Here is a 27,978-nt window from a genome sequence, read left to right as displayed (position 1 = left end):
TTCAGGAAATTTGTATTCAAGAGATCTTGTTATGCTTTATAAGCTAAGAAGTCAAATTCTTATATCAAGACTACAAAGATTTGGAAATCAATGCCTGAAAAAACAGTACTACCGTCAACAACAGCAAATTTCCCCTAATCAAACATTATCAAATGTACAAAGAAGCTTTTTTTCTAGCACAATTGTATCGTTAGCTGACCGAAAAGAAAGTACAATGGAAGCCCAAAACTATTCTTTTGTGGGTAAGTAAAAAATATTTCATTGTTAGATTGATTTTAGTTATTACTTTTGTCAGCTCCAATTTCTAACACAGATTTCCATCGAAATAACAAGCCTTTTATAAAGCGGAATTTTTGTGAAATTTGAGTTAAATTTTAAACTTTCCGTCCATACCAACTAAAGCCTTCTGCAACTGGCAACATTTCAGTCAGTCATCAATCTTCTGTCTTGTGCAATACCGTAAGTTGACACCCCTCCCCAGACGTCCGCGCTCGATAGGATCGATCATCGGAACAGCTCGATGACGGATCGATATGTGATCGATGGATAAGATAAGAGATCGATAGAGGATCGATACTCAAGATTTTTTTAAGCTTATGATTAGTTATCGATTATTTATCGATCTATCATCGATCTTTTATCGATCTTATCGGCCCTATCGACTCATACTCAATTTACGATCGATAACAAATCGATACACCTTTCCCGTAATTCAAATTTCTCAGAAATGGCCCGGGAAAATGTGCGCTCCACCGTTGTGTATAAAATTGTTTGGGAGGTAAAAAACGCGTTTTTGCCTGCGAGGGGTTAGGGCAATTGGGATTTGAGCCTCTAACTTTTGACAGCGACCTTCTTTTGGCAAAATATTTTCAGGGTGGTATAATATCATGAATAGGTTGAACATACTAAAATTTGAGGGGATTTTGTTCGACAGAACTTAAGAAAAGCTCAAAAAACCAACTTTCCCTAAGGGAACGCAGGCAAAAACGGGTTTTTTTACCTCCAGAGACCAAACGGTGGAGAGCATCAAAATAATGCGCGCGCATTAGTTTTACGAATTACGGGAAAGGTGTATCGATTAACGATCAATGATGAATCGATTAACGATCGATGACGAATCGATATACTCGATTGAAATACTAGCTCAATAATGGATCAACCAAGGATCAATACTCAAGACTTTTTAATGGCTGAATCTTCCATCGATCTCCTATCCGGATCGTTAAGTAATCCATCGATCACATATCGATCCGTCATCGAGCCGTTCCGATGATTGATCCTATCGAGCGCGGACGTCTGGCCCTCCTCTAATTCAGACACCCTTTTTTTAGAGAAAGAGATAATATGAAAACTTGAATCACTGATTGAAAAATGATTATTCCTCTCTGACCACTAAGCAAAGAAAAACTGTTTCAACTTTTCTATAAATTTCAGCTGATAAAAAGGTTGTCATAATTAGAGGAGGGGTGTCGACATTAGACTTTCCCTCAGCCAGACCAGGATAAATTATCTTGTCCCTGCTTTGTTGGGAAAGACAAATCAACAAGATGACGTTATCATAAAAGAATTTCTGCTGGGGTGATTAGCTATTCAAAAGACTGTTGTCTCCTAAAGAACTGTTGCATTGGATGTACTTACATAATGACTCCAAAAAATAACAGCATGATAACCTGATAGTAGATCAATTTACATATTTTTTAGTTTTATCTTACAATATGCATGACTGTGTTGTACTTTCTAGTAAAGCATGCAGACAATTTTGTATTTGGCTAAATCAATAAAGACAAAAAATAAGCTCTCAATAAATTGCTATGCAATGTGCTCATTTGAGCTCATCTGATGATCTGAGCAGGCAATTTCAAACAAAATGTAAACAAATGATATTAAATACTAAGGGTATTAGTTTATTTTATTTTCTATCCATTGCTTTTGTTTTACATAAATGATATTCAATCGCTTTGCTGGTGACACAGGTTTACTTAATTTTTCTAGAACTGTTTGGAGTCTTTTTGGTTACCAATTTTGTGTCTAAAGTAAGCTAATCCAATCAAAGTTGACTAAATCCTTAAACACAAGTAAAACTTAGATTGTCATCTTCTGCTACCTACAGCATCGGATGGACTGAATCCCCCATTAAACTCTCAGGGAAAAGTTTTGAGTCTCAAGTCTTTTAGTTCAGGCAATATTGGGCACTTACACCCACCTCGCTGGTAAACAAGGTCTTATAGTACTTTTGGGATCCCACACACTTATTAATTCAAGGATAACAATAGACTTCAGGCTAAAGTTTGGGTGGGAACATTCCCGAAGAGGTGTTTTTGGGGCACCTGTAACTTTGCCTGGGGTAGGGCACTTGTTTTAGCCATATATAAAAAATTTCTCATGCAAGTCATCAGACATCAAACATTGCATGTGCAAAATTTCAAGATTGCACCTTTAAAAATGTGTATTTTAATTCTAAATTTTTCAAATCAAATCGCCGCTAAATTTTGCATTATTTAACATTCACCAAATTAAATCCACGCCGAAGTGCCAAATATTACCTAGACTACATGACCAGTAAACCAAACTGTTTGTTTTTATATTTTTTTTGTGTAGATTTGCTCCCTTATTCATCAAAAAGTGAAGTTACCCATGAGTTTCTTAACAAAATTGCTCAAAAAGCGTCTCAATACCTCGAAGAATGCAACAACCGTGAAAATAAAGTTATAGAATTCACTCCACCGGCTGAACTTATCAAATTGGTTGACTTTCAAATCAATGAAAATGGAGACTCGTTGAATGACATTCTCAGACATACAGACCAAATTTTGAAGTATGTTGTCAAAACAGGTATGGTTATGTTCTGTGTCCCGGAAAAAGCATACAGATCTTTATATAAAGTAAAACCCTCAAAACTCATTAACTAAACTGGGCTTAGAGTTAAGATTATCGATTAAAATATTCTGTTCAATCAATAGATATTCAATTACCAAGACGATTGAAAAGATTTTGGAGATTGAAAATATTAAGTATACAAGTCATAAAATTTTGCGTAAATCAAGAGGATTGTATATACTTTAAATAAAAATTTGTCGGCTTTTTTTGGGATATACACTAATTAACATTTGAGTTGACCAAGAGCCGTTGTAAAACACGGATTGTTCTATGGGAGTGCTTCAGAACAGTCCATTGGAACAGCTATCAGAGTGCCCCAAATATAACTGGTGTTGGACTTAGAGCAACAAATACAGTATTACAATTTTAACAGTCAAACCGCTCTTCCACCTTTTATTATGTCATTGCGGGATTCCTCTAGATATATATTGGGCTTTTCCAGACAAAGATTTTACCGCCACTGTTGAGGATATTGATATTTCGAAGTATTGAACCCCCTGGATATCCTACTTTATTAGTAAAGACCCCTGGATATCCACTCTAGAAAATATGCTCAACCCCCTGGATATCCTCTCTTATAAAGATGCTTACCCCTGGATATCGTATTTTTTACTTGAAAAGACACTTTACCCCCTGTATATCCGCTCCCTTGTAGATATTCAACCCCCTGGATATCCACTTTTGAACAAAAATCGTTGTCCCCCTGGATATCCGATATCCTCAACAGGGGGGCACGGACTATTTCTGGAAAAGCCCATTACAACAACCATTTTAAAGACCATATTTCAGACACTTGATTTCCACCAGTTTTAATGGTTTTCATTAAACGTAAAGCGATCTTTTGTTGCATAATTCCCTAAGAAATTAGTTTCTAAGTCTCGCAATTCAATAACCTAATCTGCATGATAAAACTCTGCCAGGAGAATTTCTGGATATTTGTGCTTTGCTTTTGAAATAAACAACAAGGTGATTGTTTGCCTTTGGACGAAAAAAATGATAAGACAAAGTTATCGTTATCGTTCATCCACGATCCAATCAGTTGATATAAAAATAATTTATAAAGGGTCATCGCGAACCTCCTTTTCTTAAGGGAGGTACAGTGGAACCTCTAATTAGCGGACACCATCGGGGAAAGGGGTTAGTGTCCGCTAATTAGAAGTGTCCGTCTTTTAGAAACTTTTGATCTCGGAGCTCCAATTTTTGAATTAGGCCATCACAGGGTGTCGAAAATACAAAATTTAGACCCCTAAAGTACTTATCTGCAGACACTAGGCCATAGAAGAACAAGAGAAAGGTTATTAAAACGCAACAATTTAGAAAGAAAAGAAAATCTAGAAATATAACACCAAAATTGAAAATACAATTCATTGAATGGGTCAAGGGAAAACTGGAAATTTGTAGAAATAATTTGAATAATAAGACCAATAAGTGCTTGAAATAAAAATATCTAAAAATTTTTTTCGATTTTGGACGTCTGTGACCCGTTTGATATTCAATGTCCGCTAATTGGAGAGCTAAAATAAGGGTTTTGGCCATTTCGTGCGAAAAAAATTGTCCGCTAATCAGAGGGTCCGCTAATTGAGTGTCCGCCTTTTAGAAACTTTTTTATGAGGATTTGACTAGGAAACGGCTGGGGAAAATGAAATTGTCCGCTAATCAGAGGTGTCCGCCTTTTAGAGTGTCCGTTAATTAGAGGTTTTACTGTATAAAGAAAAACAGGAGATGTATGTTATATATAATAACCACCCTCACCCTACATTTTTTCCAAAATTGACATAAGACCATAACCCCTTATTTCAGCATGCGCGCTTTCCAAAAACGGCCTTAAGTCCACAGAATTATAATGGGAAAGAGGTGTATTTTGCAATTCAAATAAAAAAAAAGAATTTAGAATGTTCCATAATACAGTAAAACCTCTAATTAACGGACACTCTAAAAGGCAGACACCTCTGATTAGCGGACAATTTCATTTTCCCCGGCCGTTTCCTAGTCAAATCCTCATAAAAAAGTTTCTAAAAGGCGGACACTCAATTAGCGGACCCTCTGATTAGCGGACAATTTTTTTCGCACAAAATGGCCAAAACCCTTATTTTAGCTCTCCAATTAGCGGACATTGAATATCAAACGGGTCACAGACGTCCAAAATCGAAAAAAATTTTTAGATATTTTTATTTCAAGCACTTATTGGTCTTATTATTCAAATTATTTCTACAAATTTCCAGTTTTCCCTTGACCCATTCAATGAATTGTATTTTCAATTTTGGTGTTATATTTCTAGATTTTCTTGTCTTTCTAAATTGTTGCGTTTTAATAACCTTTCTCTTGTTGTTCTATGGCCTAGTGTCTGCAGATAAGTACTTTAGGGTTCTAAATTTTGTATTTTCGACACCCTGTGATGGCCTAATTCAAAAATTGGAGCTCCGAGATCAAAAGTTTCTAAAAGACGGACACTTCTAATTAGCGGACACTAACCCCTTTCCCCGATGGTGTCCGCTAATTAGAGGTTCCACTGTATATCAACCATAAACAGCCTTAAGTCCTAAATTTTAGTGCAAATTTTATTTTCTATGAAGCATTGACATGGAATGTGTAGCCTAAGTCCAACACATCTCAACCTTTAAAGTCAATTATCTCAAAATGGAAAAAATGGATTTATGGCTGTCTTGAATTGACACGGCGATATATCGTGTAATTAGCTGCTTTTGTATCATTGGCTTATTCAACTGTTAGAAATTAGATGAGACGAGATTAATTGTTTCTGACATCGGTGTAAAAAAATATTTGGACTAAAAAAACCCTGTAAACTTCCTTCATAAAATGCGAAGATTTTGAGAGCAAAGTTTCCTTCGAAGGGAACTCTATTGCTTGATACTTTCCTCCAAAATTCTCCCAGTCCGAAATCGGTTGTGGTTTTTAAAGGGACATTTAAGTAGTAAAATATAAACATTGCGCGAACCACATGTCATTAAAGAGAACGATTAAAATCACGAATCCAAAACAAACTTGTAAAACAATTGAACAATCAAATTTAGCCATATTTGGTTTGACTTTTTATTTTGACATGTGACATTTGTTTTGACTTTGTGTCCGCTGCATACAGTTTGTTTACAAATTTCGCAAGTACTGTTATGCCCCTTTAAGAAGGGGCATAGATATTTTCTGGAAAATATCTAGTTTCAAAACAAAATTTAACGGATTTAACAAAATGAAACATAAACTAGTTTTAAGTCTTGTAAAATAGAATGCTAGAAATCTTCAATACTAATAGAGCAAACTTAAGTTCTACTAAAAAGTCTTATTTCACAGGGCGAGCCTTAGAATATCTTTTTATACATTTTGTAAAAAAATCAAAAGACTATAACGACCAGTTACCGACAGCTTCAACTCCTGTTTTTCTTTATACCTCCATGGTTTCTTATGCAGCATCGTATTGGCCACAGTAATTTAAATTCAATCGAAATGACGACATCGACCTCTTTTGTCTTCGTTCGGTGGAGGATCTATAATCGGTGGAGGATCTATAATCGAAAACAAGTCAAATTCCAAGAAACTTTGGAAAACTCTAAATAATCTTGTCCCAAATGACAAGAAATCAAACAACTCACCCCAATTCATCACAGATGATAAAGGGGTCGAAATTTCTGACAGTAAAGAAATTGCTGAAAAATTCAATTCCTTCTTTGTCTCAGTTGGCTCAAAGTTAGCAGCTGCTTTTAACTTCTGTCGTACTGATCACATCTGTCCGTCTGTCTGCCCTAATTCCTTCATCTTCAGTAATGTCTCTCTGGCGACTGTACAAAAATTGATTAAGGAGCTAGATAATGATAAATCTACAGGACTAGATGGTATTTGTGTCAAATCACTGAAGCTTGGTTCTCCTATCCTCTCGTTCTACCTTTCTCACATCTTCAATCTGTCTCTTAGAACAGGGGCTGTCCCAGAAACTTGGAAACAAAAAAGGGTAACCCCTGTGTTCAAAAAAGGTGAAGTGGACAGTGTCAATAACTACAGACCGATCTCCATCCTCCCAATCACTATGAAGGTTTTTGAGAAAGTAGTTCATGAACAAGTTTCGACTTTCCTTGACAACAATAAGATCCTGAATCCATCACAATTAGGATTTCGATACGGACACTCAACGGACACTGCAGTTATCTGCGTTTCCGATTTCATTCTTGACGAGTTAGCAAATGGAAAATATGTAGGGGCTGTTCTTGTCGACCTTAAAAAGGCATTCGATACTGTCGACCACCAAATTCTCTTGAAAAAGGTATTTTGTTATGGTATGAGAGATACACCTTTCGATTGGTTCCAGTCATATTTGAGTAACAGAAAACAATGCTCTGTAATAGATGGAACTCAATCCTCAATGGCAAATGAAGAAGCTTATGGGGTACCACAGGGTTCTGTCCTTGGGCCCTTACTCTTCCTTTTATACATCAACGACATCTTTGACTGTATTGACCAACCCAAAACGTTTTGCCATTTATATGCTGATGACACAATCATTGTTCAAAGTGCTTGTAGCCCTATTTCTTTAAAAACAGGACTGGAACAACAGCTTCAGGATCTCAGTGCCTGGTTTTACAACAACAAGCTTTCAGTCAATACTGATAAAACTGAAGTTATCTTTTTCGGAAGAAACAAAAAGGTTAACGAATGCAAAACTCTTCCACCAGTTGTTTTTCAAGACGCTGAAATTGAATGTAAAAGTGACGTGAAGTACCTTGGTGTCATATTCGATGAGAATATGTCCTGGGAAAAACAAGCTAGCAATGTTCGTAGCAAAGTCTATCTTAGTCTAAACAAGATTAGAAGAATATCACATCTAGTTGATGACAGTACTAAAAATCTACTAATAAACGCTCTTGTATTTCCGCATCTCAACTACTGCCTTAATTCATGGAGCAAGGTGTCTGCTGCAGTATTACGAAAGTTTGATTCTCTTTCTCGGCAGATAAATCAAGTCCACACAATGAATAAAGATTTTCGTCAGCTTTGTGACTATTCTTCTGCATTGATGACTTTTAAAGCTATTAACAATCTTGCTCCCGAATATATTTGTGAGCGTGTAAATCTCGCTAGAAACATTCACGACCACTACACTAGATTAGCCGCTCAAAATAATTTAGCAGTACGGCAAAACAGAAACAGATTTGAAGCAAAAACCTTCGCAAGCTCTACAATTCCTATCTGGAATAACCTACCCAGGGAATGCCGTGATGCTGAATCGATTGTGTCTTTCAAGAGTAGAGCAAGAAAACATTTCTTCACCTAATTCTCCAATTATTTAAAATCCAATTTTCCTGTTCCTTTTTGTTACTGTTCTTGTTCTGTTCGTAGTGGCCCTTCGTGGAAACAATTCTTGAGCTGTCTAATTTTAGAACAGAACAAGAACAGTAACAAAAAGGAACAGGAAAATTGGATTTTAAATAATTGGAGAATTAGGTGAAGAAATGTTTTCTTGCTCTACTCTTGAAAGACACAATCGATTCAGCATCACGGCATTCCCTGGGTAGGTTATTCCAGATAGGAATTGTAGAGCTTGCGAAGCTTTTAAGCTCTAGAATTTTTCGGAGCCAGCCACTTAAAACATCCGTTATTATTATTATTATTATTATTATCTTTATTATAATTTTATAATTATAATATTTATAATATTATTTTTAAGCACATCCACGATTCTTCAATCCATTATGGGCTGGTGTGGATACAATGGCTGTTGCCGGAGAATGGTTAACATCTGCAACCAATACCTCTATGTTAGTAACAAACCTAAAGCTGGGTGTCCACTGGTAAAAATAAGTTAATTGCGAATTTGTTTGTCGCAAAAAATAAATCCAGACAGATGTCTGGAATTATTTTAAATTGTCAACAGGTATTTGCGACGAACTTATTTTTTTTTCAGTGGACACCCAGCTTAAGGACCTTTGGACAACAACCCGTGGCCTTGTTTGTTTACCCCCTCTCAAAAAGCTTCTATATACATCCTTTCAATGTTTTCACAGATCCTAAGCACAGATATCTTACATAAAATACTAGATACAGCTACTTCGTCCCTGGCTGAAGCAAAATGATTCGCCATTTTGAACAAAGTGACGTGATCCTTGAAGTCTTTGCAGTGTCAAAAAAACTTCAACAGTGAAAACCAAGGTTTCCACTGTGATCTACTTTAAGCAAAGATGGCGGATTATTATTGTTTCACCTACCGTTACTTGGGAATTACACAGTAGGTTTATCTGATGGCTTGCTTCTCCTTACAGAGGATGCCCGGTTCTGTATTGAGCGGTCTATGAGACTTCTCGTTAGAACCATCTTACTCTGTAGCTTATAACACTGTCTGCCAGCTTGCGAGACACTAACAAACAGTCTTTCAGATCAAGTGCGTTAATCCGGCGTGAACCACTAGGGAACAATGCCAGCACTCTTCCATAGACCAGCGGTCGAGGTAGTGAATTGTGTCACTTTGTAGGGCACCCCTTAGACCCCTGTATTTTTCCAGTGAATTGATTTTTAGTTAATCGATAGAACTTATCAAGGTTCCAATTTCGACCACCTGGTGCCGAGAAATGGCATTTTTTAAGGCTAAGTTTGTAGTCTCCGTAAAAATGGTATAGTTTGTTAAGTTTCAGGCTCTAGATCTCGAGATATTTTGGTTTAAATATTGAAAATTATCGATATTTTATTGAGTCAGCAGTTTTTCAGCATATTAACCCACCTTAAAATTCAATTATCTCGTGATCTAGACACCGAAACTTAACAAATCATACCATTTTTGGATGCTACAAACCCAGAGCTATCTAGCTGTGGGAATGATTTTTTTCTGAAAATGCTCCTAGGAAAATGCTGACGTTATCGGAAAAAGCTACGAAACGTCGATTTTTCGCCTTAAAAATGCCATTTATCAGCACCAGGTAGTCGAAACTTGACAAATAACCCCATTTTCTGTATTTAACCTGTTTTAAGTTTAAGGTCTTTTCTGAATTTCGGACGTGTTCTACCACGGTGTATTGAGGAATCGATACCTAGCACAGTCACCTCTTGAGTTTCAAACTCCTCACATAGCATGGGTTGGGCTGGGTGAAGATACATTCACTTGCTAAGTGAATCACAGCACCGAGTAGGAATCAAACCCCGACGGACCTTTATATAAGTGAACATTATAAAACACAGTTGTGTATTCAACGATTTACAAATAAAACCAACTATTTTGTCGTGTTTGTTTTTTTATCTACCAATGAGATGATAGAAATGATTTTCTCTTTTAAATAGGTACACTTATGAAATTGCACCTGTTTTCTTAATTATGGAAAAATTTATTTGGGAATTGATCAATCAAAAAGTTGGATTTAAAGATGGCGACGGCATGTTTTTTCCAGGTATGATGTCCCTACCGCAAATTTTTTTCCCGTAAGCGATCAAAGACCCCCAAAACTTTTTTAACGCAAAATCTAGGTCTTTGATCGTTAAATCAGGTCTTGGATTGCTAAATGCTTTCGCACGGCAAAACAGGTAGGTCTTGTATAGAGAATTTTCGACGCAAATTGAGTTGAAGGTCTTGGATAGCTAAAAATTTATCGATTTCTAAGTCTTACAGGTCTTTAATCGTTAAATCAGGTCTTGGATTGCTAAATACTTCCGCGCGGCAAATCAGGTAGCTAAATCAGGTCTTGGATAGCTAGATTTTGCGTTAAATAAGTTTTAAAGGTCTTTGATCGCTTACAGAAAAAAAATTTGCGTCCCTACCATGTTCCTTCTCCTTTCTACTGGAGACTAGATCCAGTCAATTAGTTAGAGATCAGTTATCTTAACACTTGGCGTATCTAAAGCATTCCCCAATGACCGCATGAGGTCCAAGCTTTTGACTTCGAAATTTCACCAATGGTTTAAATCGATAAACTAAAGCGGAAAAAATTTCACGTCAGCAAATATTGCAAAACCGTTTTGGCTGACATCAGCAAAAAAGGTAAATAATTTTTTTATCTGTAGTTATCGCTTCCTTTCATCGATTCACACCTTTGGTGAAAATATGAAGTCAAAAGCTTTCTCCTACTGAAAGTTATTTCTGTGACGTCATCAAAATCATGAAAATTTGCCAAAAAATTAGGTTTTTTCGAAATTTTTCGATTATGCAGCAAGTGGGAAAATTTGACCATTCGAAAAAAATCCTAAAAAACATTTTTACGTTAAAACCGACCTTTATCTTACGAGATATATCCTCGTTGTTTTATGGCTCGGGTACTATACATTGTTTCTAGATGGTTCAACACCCTCCTTACAGTATACTGTACTTACCTATAACAATACAAAATTTCCCTTAACAATCCAAAAGTTCCCTTAACAATCAAACGCTTTTCCTGAGCATTGATTGGTTCATTTAGGTCAATTAAATCATAAATTTGAGTTTAAACCGATCAGATCGATATGATTGTTAAAGGGAACTTTTGGATTGTTATAGGTAAGTATGGTAGTATACAGATTTTTCAATCATTTACCGGTAAGCATTTCGATGTTTAGAATTTTACAGTCTGTTGAAATACTACCATTGTTTTTTTAGGAGGTTCGCTATGCAATATTGCAGCGATTAATCTTGCACGTTTCAAGTAAGTCTTTATGATGTTCAATTTCTAGGTGTGTTCAATTTGAAAAGATTAAAAAGAAAAGATTGTGATAATTTGTGTGATTAACTTACCCTCGTGCCCTCATGGATTCTACCTTTGTTCCTTTCGTGCGTCTTGTGGGTCCATAAAAAATCTTGTTAGTAGTTCGTGGGTCCGAAAAAAAATCTCGTGGGTAGTTAAAGTTCGTGGGTCCGAAAGAAAATCTCGTGGGTAGTTAAAGTTCGTTGGTCCAAAAGAAAATTGTACGCTGTTTAAAAAAAACCTGAAATTCTTTTGTTTTTTAGATGTTGTCCAAATATCAAAGAAGATGGTGTCTTTGGGATGAAAAAATTGATCATTTATACATCTGAGGAGGTATAGAATAACTCAATTCATCAAAGCTTAGCTTTTATTAAATGATTGATTTTCTGCTTTGACTCTGCTAAGATTGACAGTGAATGTAGGCAGCGCGCATTCCCTCTGAAATGTTTTGATATAGGGGCTGCGTATTGTGTATAAAATTCTCGTCCGAGAATTACCCACGCGCCTTTGTGTTTTCGAGTTTTAGAAACTTGATTAGCTTGTGATTAGTAAGGTTTATATGAGAGATCTTAGTTTTAATCAAAAATTAGAATGGCTAGAGGTTAGTACAATCATTGAATTTCTGAGGCTTCTTAAGAAAATAGAAACAGGTTATTTCAAAATTGGGATAACTCTTGGATGGGAACATTATACACGATACGCATCCCCTATATTAAATCAATTCTAAGGATGCGAGTAGCCTACGTAGAATGGTGAGAATTTCAAATCCGAAGAAGTCATATAATGTATAACAAAACATGCTATCGAATTAACTTTTTAAAAAGCAATTCTATTCTCGACTTTTGTCAAAAGTGAGGTAGTAAGTTAACCATTCAAAGTTTCTCCCTTGCCATACTAAAAACTATTTATATATAGTAGACCTTTACAGACGATGACTCGCTCGCTTCGGTACCTGACTAGCCGAGGACTTGTTAGGCGTTTACACAACGAGCCCTCCCTCCACTGACATGAAGGACTAGATGGGCGTGACTCTCTCGTGACTAGTTTTGACAGCCTACTAACTGTCTACCCAATTCACCTCACATGGCATGGGTTGGCCCAGGTACATTCACTTGCCAAGCGAATCATCACAGCACACGCAGAGAATCGGATACCGACCGCCCGCACAGAAGCCGTGGCCATTGACCACTACACTACGATGTATTAGCCTCCTTTTCCAAAATTTCCATACTGGTAAATTCTTATTCTTTTGTGGACCCTATCTATTATTTATTTTATAGAGTCATTATTCGATCACGAAAGGAGCAGCTCTGTGTGGCATCGGTACAAAAAATGTTGTCAAAATCAGAACAAATGACGTCACGTAAGACGAATCACATTCCACACTTCTTTTTGGACCTACCCCGGTGGAGGTCCTATAAATTAACCTTTGTCCGTCTGTCCGTCCGTCCGTTAGTTACCAGCTTTTCTCGAGATTGGCTCATTAGTTTTTTCTGATTTTTTGCACAATGATGCAAAATGGCAATGCCCAAAATGTGACGGAGTCCGATTTTCGAAAAAAAAATTTTGGGGGCAAATTTGGGCCAAAAAACGGCTAAAAAACGGGTTTTTTGGACTTTGTGAAAAATTGGATCATTAATTTTTTCTGATTTTTTGCACGAAAGTAGGGTACCATCATAGGTATAAGATGGCTTAAGCAGATTTTTGCAAAAAAATTTTGTTGGCTCAAAAAACGCATGTTTATCTATAAGAATCACTATTAATAAGCATACATCAATGTTCTTAGTCAAATTACTCAATTTTTTTATGAGATAGATGTTTTTTTCTGCTCAAGAGGGCTTACTTTTGAAGAATATGTGTGTTTAGACAGGAAATGTGGGTTGCTTGGCGTTTTTTTATAGAAAAACTGGCCAAATTCGATATTTTTTTATAAGCACATTATCAATTACTTAGGTATTGGCTTTTCTCGAGATTGGCTCTTTCATTCTTTATGATTTTTTACACAAAGATGCATAACTATAAACCCTTGAATGTGAAAGAACCCGATTTTCGAAAAAAAATGTTTTTGGGCAAATTTGGGCCAAAAAACGGCTAAAAAACAGGTTTTTTGGACTTTGTGAAAAATTTGATCATTAATTTTTTCTGATTTTTTGCACGAAAGTAGGGTACCATCATAGGTATAAAATGGCTCAAGCAGATTTTTGCAAAAAAAAAAAATTTTGTTGGCTCAAAAAACGCATGTTTATCTATAAGAATCACTATTAATAAGCATACATCAATGTTCTTAGTCAAATTACTCAATTTTTTTATGAGATAGATGTTTTTTTCTGCTCAAGAGGGCTTACTTTTGAAGAATATGTGTGTTTAGACAGGAAATGTGGGTTGCTTGGCGTTTTTTTATAGAAAAAATGGCCAAATTCGATATTTTTTATAAGCACATTATCAATTACTTAGGTATTGGCTTTTCTCGAGATTGGCTCTTTCATTCTTTATGATTTTTTACACAAAGATGCATAACTATAAACCCTTGAATGTGACAGAACCTGATTTTCGAAAAAAAAAATGTTTTTGGGCAAATTTGGGCCAAAAAACGGCTAAAAAAACAGGTTTTTTGGACTTTGTGAAAAATTTGATCATTAATTTTTTCTGATTTTTTGCACGAAAGTAGGGTACCATCATAGGTATAAAATGGCTCAAGCAGATTTTTGCAAAAAAATTTTGTTGGCTCAAAAAACGCATGTTTATCTATAAGAATCACTATTAATAAGCATCATCAATTTTCTTAGTCAAATTACTCAATTTTTTATGAGATAGATGTTTTTTATCTGCTCAAGAGGGCTTACTTTTGAAGAATATATGTGTTTAGACAGAAGAAATTTGGGTTGGTTGGCGTTTTTTTTATAGAAAAACTGGCCAAATTCGATATTTTTTTATAAGCACATTATCAATTACTTAGGTATTGGGCTTTTCTCGAGATTGGCTCTTTCATTCTTTATGATTTTTTTACACAAAGATGCATAACTAATAACCCTTGAATGTGACAGAACCCGATTTTCGAAAAAAAATGTTTTTGGGCAAATTTGGGCCAAAAAACGGCTAAAAAACAGGTTTTTTAGACTTGTGAAAAATTGGATCATTAATTTTTTCTAATTTTCTGCATAAAAGTAGGGTACCATCATAGGTAAAAGATGGCTTAAGCAGATTTTTGCAAAAAAAATTTGGTTGCTCAAAAAACGCATGTTTATCTATAAGAATCACTATTAATAAGCATACATCAATGTTCTTAGTCAAATTACTCAATTTTTTTATGAGATAGATGTTTTTCTTTTCTCACGAGTGTTTGGACAGGAAATTTTGGTTGTTGGCATGTTTTTATAGAAAAACTGGCCAAATTCGATATTTTTTTATAAGCACATTATCAATTACTTAGGTATTAGATTGATTGGCTCTTTCATTTTCTACGATTTTTTGCATAAAGATTCATAATTATAAACCCTCAAATGTGACGGAGCCCGATTTTTGGAGAAAAAAATTTTGGGGTATATTTCAGCTAAAAAAACGTGACCTAACTTATAAACGTGTTAAATGCATAATCCAGGTAGGTCCATCAAAGTATCACTTGTTAAAGCCTGGTTTTTTAGGATCTAGGCAGAGTAGTTTCCAAGCACTTCTTACCCCGTTATTCGGTAGCAAAAAATCAACTTCTAATTGAGTGTTCTAATTCAATTTTCTTAAATGGAGAAATGACGGTATAAAAACTTGAGGGAAAATCAACTCGATGTATTGCAACGATTCTAACAATTTAGCAAGGTTGTTTTTTTTTTTTTCAAAATCAAGTTTGAATTTTAGGCTATTAAAATGCAGTTTTGTTTGTGATCGATGTTGTTCAATGAAACCAGAGCCAAGTAAAATATTAAAAGGCTATTAAAATGCACAGAAAGACCTATTTTGGACATTTAGAGTGCAAACATTTTCTTCATCGCCGAACCATTGTGGTGACATTTTATACCACTGCATTGAAATTTGCAATTGCAAATTTCAGACCAAAACGGTGGAAAGGGAAGTGCTTGGAAAATACCCTGGGGATCAATGAGCTTTACATAGACCCAGAAGGCAGATTCTCAATCTCGGTCAAACAAAAATATTTTGAACGGAGTTTTTTTGAAAGAGGTATCCCCGCATTGAGAGTACTAGGACTACTTTTCATCGAATACTTTTGATGATGTAGCGCCGTAGACGTTAATCTTTAACACTGTACTGACTTCTTTACGGGTATTACTTAAAAAAAACTCCGATCAAAGACGGTGGATATAGCCTGGTCCAGGGTTTATCAAGGTCAGTGTCTAGTTTCAAATCATTCAAATTTATCAATTGATTGTAGTTGATTTCTCTGATTTCCATATAGCCAGAAATCTCGAACATTGTCTAACAAATATTTTGTGTGTACTTCATGTCTTTCAAATTTGTTTTTGCAGAGGCAAAATGATAGCAGAAGATCTGGATGAAAAGATTCAGCAATCTATTGCAAAGGTATTAGCTTTAGTTTCAAATATTTCGATCTCATATTATTGTAGCCTAACCTTCATTGATTCTCTAAGGGATTTTTCCTCAGATCAAAGTGCTGAGAAAAATAATTCTTATTCTTAGTTTCAAGTAAGTTTTTTCATTAACATTGATAGTTGAACTCCAAAGCAATATAAAACGTTGATGGAATTAGAATTTACGAAAAGAGAAAAGACACTGTATTTTCAAACGGTTTAATATTTGCCAGCATATGCAGTTTTTGAATTTTTTAAACTACTGAAGTAAAAGAGCGACCTTCTAAACACGAGGCCGTTATAAGTGAAAAATTAACCAATAAGCGAAGCGAGCGCTAAGGCGCGTACCAAAAATAAAGAAAAAATAGAAAATTATTTATAAGAAAAAGTAACTGTAAAAGGTGAGGTTTTTACACCATTTTATCTTTCTCAGACATAAATGGTATTAGGACAAAGAAATAAGACACAAGAAATTAGAAAGTTTTAAACACGTCTGAACATGTCTCCCTAGTTCAAGAAAGAAAAAGAGTGAGCTAAAAACGTGGTCACACGATATCTACAAAAAAGGTCTGGAACTAGCGAGAAAATAAAAATGTTAGCTAATCAAATATAAAATAATTACGACCAATATGGCGTTCTCTTTCACTTTCGACAACAATATAATTATCCAAAAAGAATTTCATTATTTTTGCGACAGGGTGAACAACCAATGATGGTGGTGGCGACAGCGGGGACAACCGTTGGAGGAGCGTACGACCCGATCAATCAAATCGCAGATGTCACCGACAAATATAACATATGGTTACATGTCGATGTGAGAAACTATTTTGATTGCAACTTCCAAGACTAACACGGCTTTTTTCTTGACACCGTTCCGTAATAACCTGTGACCTTTTACACATAATCTACCAATAGCGAGATTATGTATCTGGAATTCTCTACGGCTACGGCTAAAGCAGCGAGGGAAATAGTGAGTAAGGCGGGTGAGAGCAAGTTCGATATTTGACGTACGGCATTATGTCGACTTTGCTTATACGGTGTTTTGGTGTTTTTCCCGTACAGAGCAAAGTAGACAATGACATGTCACCTTTGGTGACGACCCGAATGGGCAGCCCCTCAACCGTAGCCGTAGAATATCTCCGATACATAATCTCGCTAATGATCCGGGGGGGGGGGAGAATGACGTCACTTGAAGTCATTACAGTGCTGTTTTAATTAAGATCTAAAGGCCGGTCTCCACTTTCGCGTGAAAAGGGCGACAGTTTTTTTCTTAACCTTCTTTGCCTGAAGAAAAGATTACGTCATAAAAAGGTTTCGCGCGAACAAAAAGAAGTTGAAGGAAGTTCTACTTTTTTCATCCGTTACGTCAATTTCGACCAATGGAATTGCTTCATTTTTCAACTAACCAATGACCTTACAAAAACGTCAAAAAGTTTTCGCTCATGTCGCGCAAAAGTGAGCGAAAACTTTTTGTCAATCGTTTTGCCTGCAGAAAAGATTACGTCATTAAAAAATTTGGAACGAGAAAATAAAAAGTTGAAAGAAGTTCAACTTTTTTAAACCGTTACGTCAGATTTGTCCGATAAAATTGCTTCATTTTTCAATCAGCTAATAACTTTACAAAAAGGTTAAAAAACTCATTTCGCGCGAAAGTGTAGACCGGCCTTTAGAACGCCATGAATGGACGACTTTTGTTTGCCCGGGATTGAGAAACTTGCTTCCAGGGTTTATATAAAGCTCAGTGATCAAAACATTTAAATAAAACGTGATCACTTTTTTTAAAGTGTATGTTACGCTCATATGAGTCGTGTACAGAGTACAATATGGGATATATTTTTCGAGTTCAGATTTTTCGTCATATTTAAAACTCTGAATGAGAAAAAAATATATCCCATATTGTTGTACGAGTCAAAGTGTGATAACTGGTTTATTATCAACATGAAAAATATCAACAAACTTTCTCTATCCATTTGTCTTTTGTTTTTCTCTGTGTTTAGTTTTTTTCACTTCATGTATTTTGGTGAAATCAACATATATCAAAACATTCGAAAATGATTCGAACGCTCATTAAAAGATCAAAACACTCTTATTAATTGCAACTTTTTTGTGATTTTAGAGGAAAACGAAAACACTTCTGGAAATAAATCAGATAAATTTCGGTAAAAGATACAGCAAGAAAGTTCTAAATACGATCTCTCGCTTACTAGTACCAGACTTTATTGAACGTAGTCTTGTATTTGTACGGTACAATATGAAATACAGCATTCATGTACGCGTTTTAAGCCAATCAGATTACTTATATTATTTTTTCATGTTAATGATAAGTATGTATAGTGTGTCTCAAAAGCGAATATAACTTTTATATAAAGTAAAATCCTCATGATTTATGCGAAATTTTATAACTTGTAGATATACTAGTTTGAGTAAAGAAAACGATTTAAGTTAATTTCAAACTCAAAGTTTCATGCCACACAGGATGGCAATATTCAGTGTTACAGCGAATATAACTTTTATATAAAGTAAAATCCTCATGATTTATGCGAAATTTTATAACTTGTAGATACTAGTTTGAGTAAAGAAAACGATTTAAGTTAATTTCAAACTCAAAGTTTCATGCCACACAGGATGGCAATATTCAGTGTTACAGCGAATATAACTTTTATATAAAGTAAAATCCTCATGATTTATGCGAAATTTTATAACTTGTAGATATACTAGTTTGAGTAAAGAAAACGATCTAAATTTCAAACTCAAAGACTTAAGTTAATTTCATACTCAAAGTTTCATGCCACAGGATGGCAATCTTCAGTGTTGTTGGTTTTGGCACAAACACAAAGCATGACTTGTATATATAAAATTTCAATCTTCAAAACCTAAACAATCACCTTTGGAATTGAATATCTATTGTTTGGACAGAGAATTTTAATCTTATTTCAATTATTCTAAGCCCAGTTTAGATGATGAGTTAAGAATTTTATTTTATATAAAAATTTGTCCGCTTTTTTTTTGTGACACACTGTACATAGTTTGCTTCTTTTCTCTTTACTCAGGGTGCTTGGGGAGGTCCCGTATTGTTATCTGAAAAATACAAAAAGTTCATGGACGGCTGTCACAGGTAACTACTCAAGATTTTCTCCTTTTTGTTTAGACTTCAGTCTATTTTCCTCAGAACTTTGTCTTTTGATAGTTTTCCTATGGTGCCGCGAAGTAGACTACTTCACTTTAGAAGATTGACGATTTCAAATATGACGTTTTCAGCCTCTTGTTCTCATAAAATTGTTCTTATAAAATTGTTCTTATAAAATTGTTCTTATGAAATTGTTCTTATAAAATTGTTCTTATAAAATTGTTCTTATAAAATTGTTCTTATAAAATTGTTCTTATAAAATTGTTCTTATAAAATTGTTCTATAAAATTGATAAAATTTTCTTATAAAATTGTTCTTATAAATTGTTCTTATAAAAATTGTTCTTATAAAATTGTTCTTATAAAATTGTTCTTATAAAATTGTTCTTATAAAATTGTTCTTATAAAATTGTTCTTATAAAATTGTTCTTATAAAATTGTTCTTATAAAATTCTTCTTATAAAATTGTTCTTATAAAATTTTTCTTATAAAGTTGTTCTTATAAAATTATTCTTATGAAATTGTTCTTATAAAATTGTTCTTATAAAATTGTTCTTATATAAAAAACGTTCAATGTTTCTTTTTCTCTTTAGAATCGACTCGTTGACATGGGATCCCCATAAAATGATGGGGCTTCTTCAACAATGTTCATTCCTTGTGGTCAAAGAAAAGGTACTCTTTGTCCAAAAATGAAGTCGAGTGTATATATTTAAAGTCTATTTCAAATTAGCTGGCAGGGTTTTTTTAAACCTCAATAACTTTCGATAAAATTTGAATTAGTTACTCTCGGGTACCTAATAGCCTTCCCCCCGCTAATTAATTTTTCGAAAACTTTCCACCCAGGACATTCTTATTCCATCCCCCCCCAGCTTATTAATTTTTGGAAAATGTTTTTGAAATTTCCCTTTATTGTCTTAATTCTGCTGTATTAGCCTCCTTTTCAAATATTTTCCACCCAGGACATTTTTATTCCAACCCCCCCCCCCCGCTTATTAAATTTTGAGATTTTTTCCAACCCCTCTGCTTATTCCAACCCCCCCGGCTATTAGGTACCCGAGAGTAGTGGTTTTGTGCTCGTTAAAAAAGATAAAGTGAGTGATGACGTCATCAATTTTTCTGCCTAGCAGCCAAGTCTGTAAATATGGTCATATCATACACCGTTGGATCGGAATTTTATGTAGATTCCAAAAAAGGATTATCTCATACCTTGAAAATTTAGAGAAAAAAAAATATTAATGCTCACAGTATTTCTGTTAGTAATTGGCCTTAAGACTTGTAACTCCCACTTTAAGCTTCTTGAAGAATATGAAACATTGTTACATACAGTAATTCTTATACAAAATGCTAACGGGCAAATTATCGATCTTTTATACACTTCTATGTCTAAATAACGGACGATCGTGGTCGATCGTGATTCATCTTTTGATCTATATAACGTTAGAAAAATATATTAAAAATTTCGAGAGCGACTGTATTCACTTCATTGTAATTAAAAATTTCGTTTTTAAAATCTAGAGTAGATATATAAACAAAGTAAAAACTAAGATAAACACCAGAAGCAGCCGGCGGAGAGAATTTTTGGAAATATGTGTTCTTATCTTCTAGGAGACCACATGTTACGACCTTCAATTTTTTTATACAGATGATCTGTTCTGATTTCTAGGAAACCTTTATCGCAACATTTGTCTCCCTAAACTTATTACTACTTTTATGGCTTGATGTGTTCTAAAATCTAGGTAAAATATTTTGCCAAGATTTACTTGTAAGATCTTTCTTTTTCTCCACGAAAGATGTGTTCTGAAAATTTCTAGGGTTACTAGGCAACAAGATTATCTATTTTCTCTCGATTATATACCCCTGGCTCTTTAAAATATGTGTTCTGGGTTACCTAGACAACAAGAACAGATGGCCTTGATTATGCCCCTGTCTCGTCAGAACGATTAATTTTCGAGAACTTATTAGAACAGATCACAATTTCTAGCTGAAATACGCTCTCAGAACACATCGGAAAAAAAGGTTGCCTCGCCGGCTGCTTTCGAAACACCTTTAATACATAGTCATAAAAGCTTTTATATGCACATTTTAAGAACAAATTTATTTTCATTGGTAGACCAACGACTGAGTCGATTCAAGACCACTGAAAGATTGAAGGGGTGACTAAACCGACAAATATACTTTCCCTATGAGAACCAACAAACGATAAAACGAACAACCTAGAAGGGTATATCTTTTTTCCTAAAACAATGTAAACAAACCTCAAATACCTAAACTGAAACACATCTTATAATTGCAGTCAATCTCGCTCGCATTCACCTTTACACCTGCAAAGTTCAGTACACAAGAATCCAGAGGATACACATTTACAACGTCCCTTAATCCTTTCTCTAGATCACACGAACATTTAATCAATTGTCTTAAAACAGGAAGATCTGTCCAATTCGGGATGTAACTTCCATTTCGCACGTTCCATCCCCAATCTTCCGGAGATGGAAGCATTTGATAAGGATTTATTGATTCATACCATGCATAGCAAGGCATAAAGCACGCACGCATAACTTGTTTTAACAAAGATGCACTTGTCGGCGGGATAGAATCGATCGAGCGTCCTTTGCAGAAGAGATCTTTACTGCATTCATTTGTTGTGAGACAGTTTGATGTTTTGTTGTAAAGTAGTACTGTGAAGCGCTCGATAATAGGCAGTGACTCCTCTACGTCGGATAGTGATGGTCGGTTACTCAGCTTTTCGGAAACAGAAGTAATTTCTTCGAACGACTCCCAAACTTTCCATGCTGAATCCTTTGAAACACGTGAGAAAAAAGATACTTGATCGCAGCCTGTAAAGGCATGGAAAAATAGAAGTGCTCGACTGACCAATTTTAGAGAATATTTTGTGAGCTGGAATAAATTGCCGATGCTTCCCCGTTCCAAAATCGACCCATAACTCTTCCAACTGCTCTTTCAAGCGGGCGAACACGGAGACTGCAACATCTGTATCCACGAACAACAATCTTCTTTCGGTCTTGTAATGACAATACTTTGTTTTAGCGACATCATGACCTGATAACATTGCTTCATTTCCTGCTGATGTCACTCCACTACTTGAAAGAGCTTCTGTTCAGCCACTATTCTCTAGAAAATCACCTATACATCCCATCATGACCGTCTCGATGTGTAATGCCCCAAGCATCAATACCAGTTTCTTTTCACCATATAGTGAAGGATGCTGCCACTGGATTTTCTTTGCGATCGCGTACAAAGGCTGGTCAAGACCAATCACTGCTGCTTGTCTAGGGTTTAAGAAATTGATTGACTTCATTAAAATGTTCAGCAAATGCTTGATTGTAGCTGGTGACTTGGAGTCGTCTCGTAGAAGTATAGCGGACGTATCTTTGCATGTAGGTGGCTCTTGATTTACTGAATGATAAACAGCCCATGATGATTTGCTAGGATTGTCTAAGCCATTTTTGATCTTCGCTATAATGACTCCTGCTATTATAAGCTGTCAAGTCTTCAAATTGAGCAAGAAGCCTTTCCTTGAAGCGAGTGCTGTGCTCTCTTGTTTCAACAGTTACACCAAGCTTGGCAAGCTGTGTAGTATAAAGCTTTACCATATCAGACAACTTGAATGTGGGTATTTCATCATCAGTCAGATGAGTTTCTTCTATGAAAGTTACAACTTCAGCGAATGCGATAGATGAAGTTCTGAATAACAACCACCAAGTTGTTTATTTGTTCTCTTTCTATACAGATCAGTTTCGATGGTACATGGCATCCTGAGCAATCATATCACCATTTTGAAGCTTTGCGTAGAGAATGGAATCTTCGAGTAGCTTTGCACTGGTTCGAACACGATGGTCAAGTCTATATGATTGAGCCAGATGCAACGCCCCTTTTTCTGTGTTTGACGGTTCATTGCAAAAGAAACACGTGGCAATTTGAGATGGTTGTTGAGATTGAGAGATTGAGACTTTTGCCGTGTTACTAAAGATAAAAAACATTATAAAAACTTGACAAATTCGTGCAGAAAAAATAAAATTAACCCTAATAAACTCGAAAAGCTAAAAAACAACGGTCAAAATAGGTTAGAAAATTTAAAATTAGGTACTTCATTTAGTTAATTAGTACCTCTGTCTGTCTTGTCAGATTTCTGGTATTTCTGAATCGCCTTGTTTTAAGCTTATCGTTGGAATAAGAAAAAATGAAAATGAAAATTAGCTTCATTTCTGATTAGTGAATCACCCAATGCAACTACTTCTTTCAATTTGTCTATGTCTAGAGGCGTTGGTAACATGTCTATTGAATCAAACTTTGCTAGTTCTTTGTATGCTTGTTCTTTATCAGCTGTCAAAGCTTTTGATGATGACTGAAGTTTTTCATCTGTGTCAGTTTGACAAATAAAGCAACTGCTCCAGTCCTCTTTACCATCACTTTCATCGCGTTTGGAACTCTTTGGGCTTGATCCACCAGGATCAGCAATTATTACACTTCTTCTCTTTGACATTGTTATTGTTTATTTCTGTATCTACATTTTTCTTTATCTAGCTCCTAAAAGAAAGAAAAATAGAATGTAAAAATGTACTTATGTTCTGCTCTTGCTCCAAAGATAAGTTCAAATGGTAATCGCAATCCAATAACATAGCTAAAGACTTAGTCAGAGCCAGAAGAGCAACCTAAAATCATTTGTGAAATAACCTATAAAGGAAGATAATGAAGTACAATAAAGATATTACAATCATCCCTCAACATTTGCACCCCCCCCCCCCATTAACACCAAAAATTCAATTCTTTGTCGGAAATACCTTGCTCACATCGAGCATTAATATTTCTTTTCTCTAAATTTTCAAGGTATGAGATAATCCTTTTTTTGGAATCTACATAAAATTTCCGATCCAACGGTATATGATATGACCATTTTTACAGACTTAGCTGCTAGGAAAAAAAATTGATGACGTCATCACTCACTTTGGGAATGAATAACTTTTATTGGCTTGATTTTTACGGTATGAGATAATCCTTTTTTGGAATCTACATACAATTTCCGATCCAACGATATATAATATGACCATATTTTCAGAGATGACCTCTAGGCCAAAATTTTTTAGCTGATGTCAGCAGAAAATCGGCTGAAAAGGGGGAAAAAAGGCAAAATTTTTTTGGGCTCCTGGACTGAAATCGTTTATTTAGGTCTAAAGTAGGTCTGTGCAAAATTTCATGCTTTTTGCAAAAAGTGCACAATCCCTTCAAAATCTTGCACCATTGGCTTACACTAATTATCAAAAAAGAAAAAAAAAGAAAAAATGGAAAAACAAAGATGAAAAATGAAGAAGAAAAAAATAAACTTATTGTAGAAAAACGCTATGATCTTCATTTTTGTATAAGAAACTCTTCAATCTTAGAAAGTCATAAATGTAGGTGCTTAAATTTTTTCCATATCTGAGCCCTAGATATGCTTATAGGTGCAATGCTTATAAAGAAAAAAAACATCGGGTAGAAAAATTTCTTTCCGTGTTGCGGTTCACATGAATGATGCTTTCTCTTGTGTAGGGTCTACTTCAACAATGTAATTCTGCAAATGCATCTTACCTCTTCCAAAAAGATAAACAAAGTTATGATGTCAGTTGGGACTCTGGTGATAAAACCTTTGTGTGTGGACGAAGAAATGATATTTTGAAACTGTGGATGTATTTCAAGGCTAAGGTTCGTATAATATATCTATCAACCTCTAGAGCGTCAGGAGCTGTTAGCATTTACCGACACAATTTGAAAAATGTCATACGCGAAAACTAGAAAATTTTAGATTCAAACTGTTATCCAATTATTACACGGGAAAGATTTTAAGGCTTCACCTATTCTTGATTGGGAAGGTTGAATATTCGTGCCTCACACAGTAGATTCTCTTTAACTGGAACCTCTTTAACTCAAATGTCTCCTTAAATCGAATAATTTATGGTCCCTTCGATTAACAATGCCTTATGTACCTTACTCCATAGCTCGAAATTTCTTTAACGCAAATAAATTTGTGTTTTCCATGCGTTCGAGTTTTTGACGACTCAATTTTACAGTCAGCTTTCTCTAATTCGAGCTTCTATCATTCGATTCTCTCTGTAATTCGAATTAAAATATTAGTCCCCCTCAGGTGGAAAATCACATGAAATACTTTCTGTAATTCGAATCTTTCTCTTTTTCGAATATCGAATTAGAGAGAGTAAACTGTATTATAAATTTTTTAATTTTTCTCTCAGGGATTAAAAGGTGTGGAAAATGATATTAACAAATGCTTCGAAAATTCACGGTATGGTTAATTCGAACTTCTGTTATTCGAATCTTTCTATAATTCGAACTTGTTTCCAGTCCAAGTCCAAGTCCTCTTTAAAGAGAAATTTTCTTGAAATGCTCTTTTTAATTCAAATCTCTCTGTAATTCGAGCAAATAAGATTTTTTTTGAATTGTCGCAAGTCAACTGTATATATTTTCTTTACTGTACCCTCTACGTTGTGTAATAGGATCTCTAAGTATGACAATTAATTCATCATTGTGTGATTGCGTAATTGCATGCTTTTGCGTTTCAAATCATTTCTAGCTTTTTTTGGTAGATTTTGGACAAAGGGAATTTTATCTCAAATAATTTTCCAAAAATCGAGCATACCATTTTAGCATACCCCTCATTTCCCTACTTTGGATTTTATCTCTTGATTTCTTCCATTGTATCAAGATACCGTTTTCCAGCTCATCCCATTAACTTCTTTTAGGTATTTGACCTCGAAGATAAAAGAACGAGAAAATTTCAGCCTGCTAAGAGAGGTTAGTGCGTTGTCACCGTTATCTTATATAAAATACTAGATCGAACTTCTTTATATTCTCTAAGCAACGAGAGTTGAAGCAAAACTTTGGCCATTTTTACTAAGAGTAAAGGCCGGTCTCCACTTGCGCGCGCTGCGATTGCACCTTTTGGCTTTAATCCTTTTTGCTTGGAAAAAAGATTACATCATAAAAATGTAGCGCGCGCTCGAAAAAAAAGTTGAACATATTTCAACTTTTTTCAACCGCTACGTCAGATCGCGCCAATGGAGTTGCTTCATTTTTCTTTTGACCAATAGCATTTGTCGAAAAAGTGCGATCGAAGCGCGCGCAAGTAGAGACCGGCCTTAAACCACAGTACTATCTGACACTTAATGTATAAATTTTTTTCTGACACGTTAAAGCTCTGACTTTTAACATCTGGAAGGTTTAGATTACGGTTTTTCGCCAGACCGCGACAGTGCAGTTGGAGGTCTGAGCCCGAGCCCTCGGTTTCGTGGATTTTCGGGTCAATTTTAGAGCCGTTGAACCCAACTGGGTAATGGGAAAGGCGCAATCGGTTTATTTGATAAACCTCACTACACGTTTTTTAAGAAACTAAGGCTTAAGGGCTCAAATTTTCTTCATTATCTCATAAAGTTAAATTTAAGCTTATTGGTTCAAGGGCTATCGTTTGCAACTAACCATTGCAAAGGATGGATAGCCCTTGAACCAATCAGCTTGAATTATATTACAAAAATCAGGGGTCGTTAAAGCAAATTTTTCAGAAAATGAGATTCCAAGCCTATAAATAACAATCCTTAAAATGTAAGGGTCTGGGTTTGAGTTAACCAGGGAGGATTGATGTCAACTGTCTCGTTCCATTGATATTCTCAAAGACAAAGACTTTTATCGTCACTCCTCGAACCCCCCCCCCTCATCTCAATATCGACAAAAGATGTGACTTTACCAGCAGTTGGCAAAAAAATCATCCTGGGGCCTCAATACACATCACATGGAGTTGCCCCACAAAATTTGAGAAAAATATGAAAGTGAAAAAAAGTTACAGATGACGTCATTAACGATGCCGAAACAACATAAAAGTTTGCGAGAATCCTACCTGTATTTGTTAATTTTAAAGGATGATGACGCCATTAGTCAGCGATGACGTCATTAACGATGCCGAAACTTTTACCAAAGATTCTTATTTACACTTGCAAAATTTCAGTTTAATTTGTTAAATTGGCGTGGGGGGAAAGAAAAAAAGAGTGCGAAAGAAATACTGGCTAATTCTTTTTGTTATTTCAATCACTAGCCTGAGTGTACAAATGTTTGTTTCCGATACACACCGCCACGGATAGCAAGAATGCCGGAAGGAGCCGAACGAGAGAAGGAACTAACAAAAGTAGCTCCGGAAATCAAGAAGAAGATGACAGAGAAGGGTTCAATGATGGTCGCTTATCAACCGTTAAAAGAACATGTCAATTTCTTTCGAATGATTAATTCGAACCCAGGACAAACTTTCTCAGACATGGACTTTATCCTGGATGAGATTGAAAGGCTGGGGAAAGACTTATAAGAATATTCTTTGAAAAATCTCTTCAGAGAGAATGCAAGATATATATTTTTTGAGGGATTGATTACTCCTAGGTTCCAAATAAACGCTCCCCCCCCCCCGCTTGTTAATTTTTCGAAAAATTTCCAACCCCCGGACCTTATTAGAAGCCCTCCCCCCCCCCCCCGTTTATTAATTTTCAAGAATATTTTCAGCTGTTAAAGAGAAGGGTATTTTGCTCTAAATAGATTCTAGTCTATATTTACCTTATTTTGGGGTTTTTAGAAGCACAATTTCCAACCCCCCCCCCGTTTATTTGGAACCTTAGAGTACACCCCTGTGTCACAGAACCGGTGGGATCCGACCTCTTTTTTTATCCTTATCTAAAATTCAATAGGGGCCATGAGACAGGGTTTCTGATTGCTTCAGTACACAAATCTATAGTGTAAATTTGGAATTCCCG

At 35.4% G+C, this 27,978-nt stretch overlaps 1 protein-coding gene across 1 annotated transcript; it reads left to right on the top strand.

Annotated features, from left to right (window-relative positions):
- The first annotated feature begins 9 nt into the window (after positions 1–9).
- Positions 10–27,620, top strand: LOC136820830 (acidic amino acid decarboxylase GADL1-like). Its single transcript, XM_067077068.1, has 15 exons — positions 10–242; positions 2,599–2,832; positions 8,549–8,639; positions 10,150–10,256; positions 11,435–11,480; positions 11,783–11,852; positions 12,800–12,882; positions 15,995–16,049; positions 16,755–16,871; positions 19,108–19,172; positions 19,777–19,855; positions 24,728–24,880; positions 25,426–25,475; positions 25,933–25,984; positions 27,276–27,620. Exons 1-15 carry the CDS (start codon positions 32–34, stop codon positions 27,537–27,539), a joined length of 1,677 nt encoding a protein of 558 aa, XP_066933169.1. The 5' UTR covers positions 10–31; the 3' UTR covers positions 27,540–27,620.
- The last annotated feature ends 358 nt before the right edge of the window (positions 27,621–27,978 follow it).

Source organism: Clytia hemisphaerica, unplaced genomic scaffold, assembly GCF_902728285.1.
Source record: "Clytia hemisphaerica strain Z4C2 unplaced genomic scaffold, Clytia hemisphaerica genome assembly, whole genome shotgun sequence".
NCBI classification, from domain to species: Eukaryota; Metazoa; Cnidaria; class Hydrozoa; order Leptothecata; family Clytiidae; genus Clytia; species Clytia hemisphaerica.
The sequence above is the reverse complement of the archived record's forward strand: the minus strand, read 5'-3'. Positions and strand labels throughout refer to the sequence as shown.

Bases quoted from the DNA above. Each gene is read 5' to 3' on its own strand.
- LOC136820830 (XM_067077068.1), top strand. From the start codon at position 32: ATGCTTTATAAGCTAAGAAGTCAAATTCTTATATCAAGACTACAAAGA. The intron at 10,257-11,434 runs GTATGATGTCCC...TTGTTTTTTTAG, and splicing joins CGACGGCATGTTTTTTCCAG to GAGGTTCGCTATGCAATATT. The intron at 19,856-24,727 runs GTACTCTTTGTC...TCTCTTGTGTAG, and splicing joins TCCTTGTGGTCAAAGAAAAG to GGTCTACTTCAACAATGTAA.